The sequence below is a fragment of the Sycon ciliatum genome, chromosome 1, assembly GCF_964019385.1.
Source record: "Sycon ciliatum chromosome 1, ocSycCili1.1, whole genome shotgun sequence".
Taxonomy (NCBI): Eukaryota; Metazoa; Porifera; class Calcarea; order Leucosolenida; family Sycettidae; genus Sycon; species Sycon ciliatum.
In genome coordinates, this window is record NC_088643.1 from 4,790,552 (window position 1) to 4,803,310 (window position 12,759).

General features: G+C 49.5%; 1 protein-coding gene across 1 annotated transcript; it reads right to left on the minus strand.

Annotated features, from left to right (window-relative positions):
* Positions 1-2,405: 2,405 nt before the first annotated feature.
* LOC135810630 (probable ribonuclease ZC3H12B) lies at positions 2,406-7,003 on the minus strand. Its single transcript, XM_065324124.1, has 3 exons — positions 6,506-7,003; positions 5,590-6,248; positions 2,406-4,606 (listed from the first exon to the last, which is right to left on the minus strand). Exons 1-3 carry the CDS (start codon positions 6,710-6,712, stop codon positions 2,830-2,832), a joined length of 2,643 nt encoding a protein of 880 aa, XP_065180196.1. The 5' UTR covers positions 6,713-7,003; the 3' UTR covers positions 2,406-2,829.
* Positions 7,004-12,759: the final 5,756 nt, after the last annotated feature.

The following is a 12,759-nucleotide window of genomic DNA, read 5'->3' on the forward strand; positions in this document are numbered from 1 at the left end:
GTGCATGCACTCACCAAGCTAACTGCTGCTTACTCGGTACATGTACGTCGGGATTTGAGTGGAGTGGAGTTTCCTGGTGGTACAATTACATGCACATCATGTGGGAGGCCATGGGGTGTGGCAACTACACCGTACACGTACATGTAGATCTAAATATTGTGATACTCCACGGTGCTGTTCACGTCATTGCTGGATGAGCGGTTTTTCCTGTGAAGACTGAGTATAAGGTATAAGGTCACTGACCTTCTCTGTGCTTCGCTTGTTCCGTGTACATGTGTAAGTGCATGCTCTGTTGCTATGACTATGAGTATGACCTTCATCACGACACCAGACATACAGTCAACTTCGCTAATAACGACTGCGGATATAACGACAATTCGCGAATAACGACAGAATGTCCTTGCCCAGAGCAAAGCTCCATCCAACTGTAATACATATAATGAGACTTCGGGTATAACGACACTTCGCGAATAAGGACACTTTTTTGATGCCCCGCCGAGTGTCGTTATAAACGAAGTTGACTGTTCATGAACATGTACAAAATGCACAATGCTTATGGGGGAGTTAGTGTGGCTGTGTTTTGTGGATAGCGTTAGTAACAGTACAGTACTGGCTGTAGAACACTTCCACTCCCCAAACAGGCGCTCAGCTGCACAATAATCAAAATGGACTCTTGAAGGACAGGTGGAGAGTCAGGTACTATTACTACAATAAAACATGTAGATGTAGATCTACATGACTGCACATTCCCTCTGCTGAACAGAACTATTCCTGCCCCTGGCTTGCCTGTCTGTAGTGTACGAGAGACTACAGTAGAAGCTCGTAAATGTGCTGTCATCACTCTTGGCTGTGCTCAATCCGAGCATTGCGCTACTTCCCGCTGTCCTGTCATGCACGCAATCGGAAAAGATCATCGCCAATGATTGTTTTTCGAACCGGGTTGACCGCAATGACGTTGTGATTGTGAACTCCGGGTGAGGTCTTTGCCATGGTTGATCATTCCTCCGCTTTGGTCCCACACCGATACCGACATAGACAATCAGAACTCATTTCCTTTGCTCATGATTTGCTCATGATGGAAATACATTGTACAGTCTACGTGTACAACATGTCAAGTCTGGCAGCACCTCTCATAAAGAGTCATATCAAGTTCCGGAGTCCGGTTTGTGCATGCCTAGTCGCAATTTTTATCCAGGCCCCTGTCTTGTCCGCGTGCCTGCCTGCAGCCTAGTGCATGCAGGCTGGATGCCTCAATCAGCGGCCGTCATGGGTTGTCTTCTCCTGGACCGTTTTCTACTTTTCGCCTCCCTGCTGAGCTAGCTCAGTACTGTGCTGACGTATTTCGCTGGTCACTTCCTGCTACGCCTCCCCCTCTCTCTCGTCCCCCTTCCTGCTTTTGTAACGTGCTGACAGTCAGTCATGGTCGCGGCGGGCCAGGTAAAGGGGTTGGGTGGGCTACATGTACATGTATGTAGGCTGACTATGGCTGGACGGCACATGCCCAGTATCAACAAGATATTTATCTCTGTGTATGAGGACACATTCTGGTCATAACAGTACAGGCTCCATCATCATCTTCCTGATCTGTCAACCATCTTCCGGGAAGGCTGTAAGAGACTGCTAAAGTGCTAATTATTACTATTGATATAATAGAGCAGTTCCCATGTCAACAAGCCTGAGGTGTTTCACAACACTGTCAAGGTGGGTGATGATGGAGATCGACACAAATCCAGCTAACCTTTTTACAGCCTGTGGAAGTAAGTAATGGTTTGTTGCTCCCGCACTGGAGCTCGAGCTGTTGGAAGCCCTAGTCTGTAGTTTACCGACCTTTCATTGATACTGTCACTGTGGTTGGATAACTATTAGTAATACTTTCATGACTGTTCGTTTCCTTGACATTTGTTTACAACATGCTACTGTTTTCCGCACCAAGATCCAATCATCAGTCCATCATGCATGCACGTCCCCTACTTCCATGTATGCAGTGTTGCAGTGTTGGTGCCTTCTCAGATCTCATTCACTGCAAGATCTATCTCAGCATGCTGAGCATGAACACACCCTCGTACTCTCATGCATCAGATACCATGGATACAGAGAAGCCAGAGTGCACCGGTGACCTAATAGTTATAAAACTTTTTAAAAAAACTACTTATTTTCTTCCCTCCGTCCTGCTCCAACTGTCCAAGGCCTGCATGCTGCTGGGGAAGAACAGTTAGCCAGACAACGGCATGCACACGGCCAGGGTATCTGATCGTATACTGCAAGATCGATGACATCTCTAAGCCTGCTCATTCTTCGGCTGGATCCGCACAGTGATCTATCCGAGCCCATGCACATGCATTCACGTCAGTTCTCTTATTCGAATAGATCTGACTGCACGATAAGCCATCAACAGAACTCCAGAGTTTTTAGATTTGGATACGTTTCATTCTGGAACGATAAAAATAGTGCGGCTAAATCAACTTGAGGAGTGGATTAAATGAGGCAACTCCTATCAGAGAATCAAGGTCAACAAATTATTACGCTCAAATGAAGATGAAGATGGTTTCAACCGGTTAGAAATAGCATAATCATCACTAGCAGTGTCTGCCATGGTTTAGATAAGGAGTGTTTTGTTCATCCTGGCCAGCAATAGTGCCCGCAGCCAAAGACGAGCAGCTCTCTGAGCTAGAATTGAAGCACATGTAGAAACATGCAGGGGAAATGTGAACGGTCACTTGTCCAAGTAGACTGTAATAGATGAGGTTAAAACACACACACGCACACGCACACACACACACACACACACACACACACACACACACACACACACACACACAGTCCGGAAATTTACAGCTGTGACAATTCAAAAGATACATAACTGACTAGAAGGCTAAGGGTTGAGATTTGTCCACGGTGCATGTGCAGCACGGAGCGCACAAACTCCTCGCGACACTGCAGCTTGTTGGCGCGGCTCAGCTGCTGCACCAGGCAATTGTTCTTGCAGAATGTCTGCACGAGCACTTCGGGATCCACTCCAGACGTCGGCGTAGGGCATGCTGGCATTGGTGCGGGCGGCGGGGGTGTTCCCCGCGGCGGTCCCATAGCAGCCACCACCGAGCCATGATGCTTGTTGTAACCAGCGTGGTAGCTAGTGTCATCTGCCTGTGTTGCTGCTGGGCTTGGATAGTAATCAGCGGGAGTGTGATACACGTCATGCGAGTAGTTGTTGCGGTGATGCATGCTATGAGTATCCGATATAGTTTGGAAAGAGCGCTCCGGCTCCGTCGTCATCATCTGGAAGCGACCATCACCGGCATCATGCACCGTTGAGTAGCGAGGGTCGGATGGCTGCTGCTGCTGCTGCTGTGGTGGAGGTGGTGCGGGCATTGTGTGATTACCTCTGCTATTGGAGTAGTCGGTCATGCCATGCGCATACTGCTGGTCGTAGTCAGCATGGTGCTGTTGGGGCATGCCATATGGAGCAGCCGGCTGAGGGCTATAACCGTTGCTCATGGGTGCATCATAATAGTATGCTGGGGGTGCCGGTGGCTGAAGCTGGGGCTGTTGATGCTGATGATGCGAGTACATTGATTGTGATGGGGGATTGTGGTCAAGGCATTGCTGCTGCTGTTGCTGTCGAGCCGACGCATACGAATGCCCTTGCGTTACATAGTTCACACCTGCGTTGGGAGGTGGCATGGCGGCACGTGGCAGCAGTGCATCGTGTGCCGGGTACTGCTCGTACTGGTTATGATCGAACGAGGGAGGCGGCGGTGGCTGTGGCATTGCTGCAGCCATTCTCAGACGACCATTGCCACCGGAGACCTCATCTTGCCGCTGCTGCTGAGCGGATTTGTAGCGCGGATCATTGCTGTCCCGGACAAACGGAACAATTCCATTCGTCTGCAGCATACATGCGCGAGTTGAAGAGCCGCGCGAATCTCCGCGAGGGAATTGGTCTGCGTATTGGTCGCTGGCATCGATGGTCTGAAAATGCGACGGTGGTGGTGGAGGCTGTGGCTCCGGCATTGGCGGCTCAGCCACAGTGGTCGTTTCGGTTTTCTTCGGATGCCGGTAGTTGCAGTGAGAACCTCTCGTGCACTTCTTGCCGTAGCTGCATAACGGTGTGTCCGCCGTGATGTTGCTACTACGCTTGCTACCAGAGTCATTAGACTTGGCGCCCGGGAAACGAAGAAACTCCTTGAGCTTGGGCCCGCCGCGTCCAAGTGGGTCTAGGTCAGGCATGAATATACCGCCTGCCCAGACAAACTGCAGCAGTCGCTTCTCGATTGTCGTCCTCCACTGCTTTCTCTCGTCGACCAGGTCACGGAACCGGTCTCGGGACACGATCACGCCTTTCGTCTTTGTGGCCAGGCGGACTATGTAGCGGTCGTCATAGGGTACGATGCGCTTGCCCTTCAGCCGCCGCGATGTAGTGTACTTGAGTATGCCTTCTGCGTACAGGTCGTCTAGAACGTGCTGGTCTTCGATCTTGCCCTCCGGCCTTGATTTCTCCTTTCTCCACTCAGGAACTAAGCAGAAAATCTCTTCGTGACCGAGCTTCTGGAAGTAGCGAACACATATCTTCAGTGCATTGCACGCAAAGTACTTGCCATCCGAGTAACTACAGAGGGAAACAAGAATTGACAAGCAAAAACCAACAACAGGAAGAACAAAGATGAGTTTCATGCTCAATGTAGCACACCTGCAACAAGAGGATCATGAGCAAACGGAGTACCGGTACATACATTTCAGTGTGTGAGCAAGCTGCAGTACCCCCCCCCCCCCCCCCTCCCTAGCACTACCCCTGCAACTCATAGCAATTGCTGCCATCTTGATACTGACTGCTATTTCCTGCTTGTAAGCGAGAGACTAAGCACCCGGGATATACCGGTGCCAGTTATCTACTGTCCCTAGCACACTCATGTTGGAGAGCGTGCTTACACGGCGCATCCTGGCACTGGTCCCTTGAAGGAACTCCTATTTTCCTGCTCCCACACATCAACTACTACAATGACTATACCACACTACATGCATGCACAACTATTATGCAACAACTGTACACAATGTACACAATGTCCACAATAATATCCACCACACACTTACAAACACATGCACCACATACGCATGGTACCAGGATGTGCACAAGCAAATGTGGAACATGGTGCCCACGCTGATTCCCCTGGGAAGGAGCTCTACATGTTCTCTGCAAATTTAATACAGCTCTTCCAACAATACACTGATGCATGTAGCATTGCATGGAAACTCCAACGCATCAGGGACAACAGGGGAATATCACTACTAGTACACTTTGTTTGTGTGCTTGCTGACTGGAATCACTGGATACAGTAAATCTATTGCAGACTGTGTACTGTGTGTGCGTTTGGCTACGAGGATTTGGTAACAGCTAGGCTAGCGTGTTCGCCCCCATACAGTCTGCAGCACAACAACATTCGTACCACACATACCCGCACGCACGCGCCTTCCGCGTCAAGCAATGCTAACACTGCTTGCATCACGGGTCATTACTCAACGAAACGAAACATAGTCAAAAGTTTGCAAAATAAAATCATCTCAATTCTCAAACTACTGTCATCCATGACTTACTTCATAGCAACGTTGCTTCCGTCAATGATAATCGGCCTGAGACCAGTCCTTGCCTCCTCGTTCTCATCCCGCTCATTATCGGAATCCTCATCCGAATCGCTTGCCTCTCCTTCACTCTTCACCTCTACGTGCGGTGCAGGTGCCTTCTTTTCTTTTGGCGCTGGCGATTTACGCCCGCCGAGGGGATACTTCTTCATCAGTACCATCAGGAGAGCGTTAGCATCGGTCAAACAGCCGCTATCCTTGATTGCCGTTCGAATCTGATGCTCTTTCCAGCCAGCTTTCATGCCATAGTGCACTAGCTCCTCATCATCACTGGTTTTCCCCGTCCTAAGATCACGATTGCTGCTTTCCCTCAGCATCGTGCTCACCTGGCTGTGCGGCAAACGATCGTACTGCGACAGGTCGGCGTTTCCAGCGCGCTTCGCGTCGAAGAAGCTCACATAGTCGCAGATCATGGCCACTGCCGACGATAGAGCGAGATCTCCGCCGCGTACGGTAGCTACGCCATCCTGAAACGAGATCCGTGCCCAGGACGCTCGTTCTAGCTCCAGGTGGCGCTCGCCGTTATTGCCCTGAAGATGGATCTGATAGTCCACCGGGAAACGGACTTGCCTTTCACCGACGTTGGGATTGTCGCACAAGGCAAGTACATAATCCTGGGTACAAACAGACACAAAGAAACTGATGAGCGTATTTCGCGGAGGCAAAGCGTCTTCTACAAATCAAACATTTCCACATAAAACACATTTACAATGCCCCAATAAAAGGTAAAGCTCAGTGGACAGAGCTCACCTACTGAAATAGGCTACCTAGATGTAACCGAAATTCGGTTCCCATTCGACTCGTGCAAAACTAAGTCCAACGCTAAGCTGGAATCCAGTAATTATTTTCATGTCCAGTAATCGAAACGTACTTTAGCTGCATAGATGGCTCTTTGATCGCCTTGGATTATCACCGTCTCCAACTGGTCATCTCTGTCGCACGTCTGCACCTCCAAGTCCACGGAAAATATCAACTCAATCCTATCCCAGGTTTGTCCGCCAGGACCATACAGACGCGCTATGAGGTCGAGCGGCAAATCGAACTCGACTCGCGAGCGCAGCGCGAGCGACGAACTCATACTTCTGTTCACCTTTCTTTTCAGTCATCCAGTCAGCGTTCAAACTAAACTCTGGTAAAAGGCAACTTGCTACTTCTAGTACCTGTTCGGTGCCTACAAACAGACACTCTGCTCCTGATTCTGTTACTTCATGTGGATGGTACAGCGCCACGGAGAAAACTGATGAAACTTTCCCTTGCGAGTAGCTCAACTGAACGCTAGCGGAGCTCAGGCTAGCTAGCGGGCCAGCACTACGTGAGCTACGTGACGGTGAGGCGAACAGGAAAATCGCCACCAAGCCAGGAGCGAAAGTGCTAGGAGCTCAAAAGTACGAAGACAACTATGCAAAAGTATTTCCTGCTAGGCAGCCAATCAGCTCGCTCGGGGACCACGTGCTACAAAATGCCAGAGCGCATTGGACATTGTAGTTCTGAAGTCGTGTGTTGCGCGCGGTGGCACTGAGTGCCTGTACAGTTTCTGCACAGCGAGTCAGGGACCGGGCTAGGCGCACATCTACTACTAGTACTACTGACTATACATGTACATAATTGTACCAGCCCCTACTGGCTGCCGTACTGGCCCTAGCTGGCCCTACGTAACCATGGTAACGTCGTTACATGTCTGACTCTAGACTGTAGGCTAGGCCATATATAGGGGCGCGTTGCGTGTGCATGATATGCGGCATATGCTGCGTTTCCAGACGGCTTGTACCCGCGCCCTGGGCAGGGTACGGGTAACAACGGATTGTAATGTAACAAAGTAACAATCATACTTTACTTGTTATGGTATGCTTTTGCTGCCTTTGCACTACAATGACTACAAAATGTACTACTAGTACTACTAGTAGTGAGTCTGTAGATCTACATGTAGGTGCAGTGTTGTACAGTGGATCTACAAGACATTTTGTAGTGTGCATGTTGCTCAGGTCAGGATCAGCCCGATCACAGTCATCGTACTTGTACATGACTTGTACATGTAAAGGTATGCTGCGCATACAGGTATGCTTACAGGCGCCCTAAAAGGCAGAGCCTGAAAGCTGTAAGGCAGTATCGTTCCGTGCTCTTACAACCTGGCCACCGAGTGTGGCGTACCGCGCGCTAGAGGTACACAATCGTGTAGATCATGTTACCCATCAGTACTAGTAACGCGGACACATGAGTCGTAACAGAGGAGGCCTGTCCGCAAAGCGTCTGGACCAAATTTCACAGGAACGCCGCCTGTCTGTAACCAATGATCCCCGTTCTGCAGAACATTGATCTTGAAGTAGATGTTCTGCTTCTAAACCTTGCCTCCAGACTGCACGCGAGAGTGACATCGAATCATTCAGAGCCACCATGATTATGCGGGTGCCACTTGAAGAGTTGGGAGTTGACTGCACACAAATGAGCGTCGCGAACGTGTCGAGTCTGTCGACCCACTCTGTGCTTTTACTAGCCTCATCAGCTCATGTCAACCGCGCAACTGTCTTTCGTTGCGACGCGTTCGATCATAATCGTGGCTGGCTTCATTCTTGTCCATTCTTGTCGTGGATTGATTCTCTTTATCGCCCTTTATAGTCTGTGCAAGCAAAACCCACGGTATCCTTACACAGGTCACATCAAGCAGAAGACATTTCGCACGTCATTTTCTGGTCAGTTGGAGCAGGATACAGGTACCCAGCCTAGGCAGGCGAGCTGGGCTGACATTCTGGCCAGGGTCTGGGAAAGACGGGATCGATCGGGGACTGGGCAGTCTGACACCAGTGACCGCGCGTCGACAGCACAAATGAACCGCATTTCTGAGCTGTGGCCCTGTGCAGCGTGAACCACGGGCTTCGACTCAACTCAGTCACAGAACCAACCCATGGATGGCATACGGGGAGAGCTCTGCTCAAGTCGGCAGTGAGATACAAAATACTGAAATAGCTGACTGCAGTCACTGCACCCAGAACAGACTGTCAGTTGGCTGCATTCGTGCAGCTCTCTACCTACCACTACCGGACTCAGAAAAATACCAGACATGACCTTTGTGAGATGTGTGGAGGTCCTTGTATATTGTTGCCCGATGATGTTCTCACACATTCTCGGAGACAATTCTCAGAGACAGGTGATGTCAGCGTCAACACCACAACTCGGCACCACCAACACAGTCAGCCGGAAAACGCGGTTTCGCGTCCACGGCCACAGCACACACACACACACACACTGCACACAAAGGACGATTCATTGATCTGCCACTGCACTGTGCCAGCCTGGCAATAATACATGTATGTGCGAATGCCTAAGCTTCGGAAAGCCATGGAGATCGCACCAACCGGTATCAGTAGTCTAGTGCGTAGTAGTAGTGGTCGTCACAAACATGCATTGCGTCATGCATGTCTTTGCAAAGCCTTTGGCATTACTTATTATATTATTAGTGTCATTATACATGTAGCTCTCATCATCACCTCAACTACTAACTGATAATACAAAGTCATGACTCATGTACGGACAGTGTTCATGTACACGTAGTACAAGGAGGGCAGTCGACTGCACCTTCAATGACTTTGCTAGTCTTTGTGTGAGAGCATTGAGCAGCGATTCGGGAGAAATCTCACCACACTATCTCTTTGCGGTGGCATACATGTACACGTACATTCTATTCCTGCACTTTACTTGCGGCTCCAGCACAGCAGATCAACCGCCGCCCGGCCCGGTGCACCCGCTACGCGTCGTAGACCTACATCAGTACATGTACGTCCTGGCTGGCTAGCTGCTGTCGGTGTCCGCCCTGACGTCACAACGGCTCAGTCAGGTCCGAACCGGATGCCATGATGTACTGATCTCTCTCTACTCTAGCTCTGTGAACTGTCTCTAGATTGTGATGAGCAGCACGTATCTGCCCTGACCCACCCAATCCTACTTCTTTCCACCACAAAACAAACAATGATACCACCGTGTGGGCAAAGATCACAATCTCAGTCCGTGATTTGCTCGAGTATTCGTTAGTTTAACCAGTGTGTTACCGGTCTAGATCAGAAGTAAAACCCAGTGCAACTCTGCTGAGACGTACTCCGACGGGCAGCAGGAAAGGGTACTACTAGTCTTAGTTATTATCCGAAGTACTTCTAAGTTCATCATGATCGTAACATACTGAGTCACTATACAGTAGGAGATCAATGCATCCGTTCCCAGGACCATGGTTTTCCATTTTTACTAGGAAATCAGCACTACTGAGTACTGAGTACTGAGTACTAACAGTCAGGGAAAGGGGACAGGAGAAAGGACATATGATAGGACAAAGGGGGTTGGGGCGATGTGCCGATGTGGTTGGCGAGGCTCATCCGACCAGAGGTCTCGGAATCATAGCCTACAGCCAGGCATGGATAAGAATGCAGCTAGCCTAAGTAGGGAACGAGAGAAAGAAAGAGAGAGTGAGAGAGAGAGAGAGAGGGAGAGAGAGAGAGAGAGAGAGAGAGAGAGAGAGAGAGAGAGAGAGAGAGAGAGAGAGAGAGAGAGAGAGAGAGAGAGAGAGAGAGAGGTCAGAGAGAGAGAGAGAGAGAGAGAGAGAGAGAGAGAGAGAGAGAGAGAGAGAGAGAGAGAGAGAGAGAGAGAGAGAGAGAGAGAGAGAGAGAGAGAGAAGAGAGAGAGAGAGAGAGAGAGAGAGAGAGAGAGAGAGAGAGAGAGAGAGAGAGAGAGAGAGAGAGAGAGAGAGAGAGAGAGAGAGAGGGGGGGGGGAGAGAGAGAGCAAGAAAGAGCTGATGGATGAGGCTAGTTTCTCGTTGTCGGGCGACATAGACTCGTAGGGAGCCCTTTGTCCAGAGCCATAATTAGTGTGACGCAAGTGGCGGCGGACCTTCGTCTTCAAGGATTGCAGGAACGTCCTTCAGCTGAGGCATCGATTCCGGGAGCATTACCTGAATGTCCGTGTGCCGTGTGACAATGTCTGAGTAGGAATGTCTTACCAGAGTAAACTGTACCGTGTACGTGCTAAGTGAGGTCCATTGTACTGATACATTGTCCCTTAAGTACAATAATGGGTGCACGCGATTGCCGATTGGCAATATCATATTTTCCTGTCTATCAAACCTTCATCTGTTCGTCATTACAGTCAACTTCGCGTGTAACGACACTCGGCGCGGCATCAGAAAATTGTCCTTATTCGCGAAGTGTTGTTATACCCGAAGTCCCATTATATGTATTACAGTTGGATGTGACTTTGCTCTGGGCATGGAAAGTCTGTCGTTATTCGCGAATTGTCGTTATATCCGCAGTCGTTATTAGCGAAGTAAGTTGACTGTATACTTGTGAAAGTCAATGAATGCAATGGTGATGGGGCGCAAGTGACGACTAAATGCTGCAATATAATCAACAGGACTGAGAGTCCCAGGCTGTTGTAAGTCGTAAAGACGATTTGTGTCACCAATCAGTCTGCAGCGGCTTGTTTCCATGAGCTGATGGGGTGTAAATGTTTTAACACTTCCCCGACCTATTTTTCTGCAGGACATGCGATTCCAGCGCAATGACCCAGTGCCGTGCATTTTCTTCCTGAGATTGAAAAGTGAGATTATTCTTATAATCTCAGCTGAGCCCCGCTGACATGACCTGGCCATCCGACTCTCAATGCCGACTTCTAAGGTACAAGTACACCTCCCAGCTCTCCCAGCCAGTCAGCCAATCAGCCGCCTACAATGCTGCCTGGCGTAGGCTAGTCGTTCCTCTGACTTGTACACATTTCAATACTTTACAATATTATATTAATACTTTTTTTTGTAGCGGAATTCGGAGCGCAGCAGTATGGCGCCGAACTATTACATCATACAAAAACAGAGAGGTTCCACGCTGTCCAATAGAGTGCTCATTAACTCCGAGTTTCACGCACCAAACGATCATCAGAAAAGGTTTTTTCTGTTTTCCGATGATCGCTTAGTGCGTGAAACTCGGAGTTAATTAAACACTTCTTTCATGATAGTTTTATCCCCTTATTATTGTTGTTATTACATCATACACGTACATGTACATGTACATGTCATGGTGTGAAACGCCTGCATTTGAGCGGCTGGTTGGCAGTGGTTGCACCAGACAGTGCACAAGCAAGTACAAGACATCGCATCTGGACGAAGTCCAAACCCTAGCTGGCCACTTCCCGGCCGATTGACAAACTTTCGCTTTGTTATCCGGGAAAGGTCTTGATGAAACCCTAAAGAGCGGTCACGGAGCCTGCCACTTCGAGGTTCCGGCCTCCCAAGGCCTATACATGAAAGCATTCTGTTCTCACGCCGATTCCCCCGGGGGCCTTTACTTCCTTGTGCACATGACGTGCATGCCTGCTTCCAGCATTTCTTCTGCCAATGCTCTATGGATATTATGTTGTAATGATGGAGCCTGGAGCCTGAGCGGTGCGTGCATGCTTGCAATGTCTACTCTACATGTGTATGTGTATGTGCCGGCGATGTACCTGTCTTGTTCCCATCAGGCATAAGGAAATGCAGCGTGTATCGTCAATCACCGCTCCAATGCAATACTCGATTTTTGTTGGCTCGAGGCTGCTAAAGGCTGCGTAAAGGACAGTGACCTGATGTTCTTGCGTCCGTGGATTGGTCGGGAATGTGCAGAACAGCACGCGTGCCATTCACATTGATAATGGTGAGATCGTCCGTACGATCCTTGGCAGAGGCGGCGCACACTTCCGCCAATTTGCTCTGCGCTTCGCCTTTACAAGACTACAGATCCGGCGGGGAGCCCACCCCAGTGTGGTATGGCCTATGGCCGTATGGGCCAAACTGGACCAGAATGGGAAACAAAGCAGGCAGATAGTCTGTACAGTCAGCGTACTGTACTGAGGGAGTGAGGGCCGAGGCGATAATACCACTCGTACCTGCAGCAGCATCACTAGCACAATCATGACATAATTATTATGTTATGCTCGGCCAATGCATTTATAATGCATTGTAATGCATTGGCCGAGCATAACCAATCTCCATTGTGAACATGGTGAACTAGCCGCATAATGGACTAACACTAACAGACAGTCGCTGCCATCGCCAACATTCCCCATGGCTATGTCCTTGCCTCCTTGGTCGCTTACAATGACGTCAACGTGGGGCATTT

Bases quoted from the DNA above. Each gene is read 5' to 3' on its own strand.
- LOC135810630 (XM_065324124.1), bottom strand. From the start codon at position 6,712: ATGAGTTCGTCGCTCGCGCTGCGCTCGCGAGTCGAGTTCGATTTGCCG. The intron at 6,249-6,505 runs GTACGTTTCGAT...GTTTGTACCCAG, and splicing joins GAGCCATCTATGCAGCTAAA to GATTATGTACTTGCCTTGTG. The intron at 4,607-5,589 runs GTAAGTCATGGA...TTCCCTCTGTAG, and splicing joins GGAAGCAACGTTGCTATGAA to TTACTCGGATGGCAAGTACT.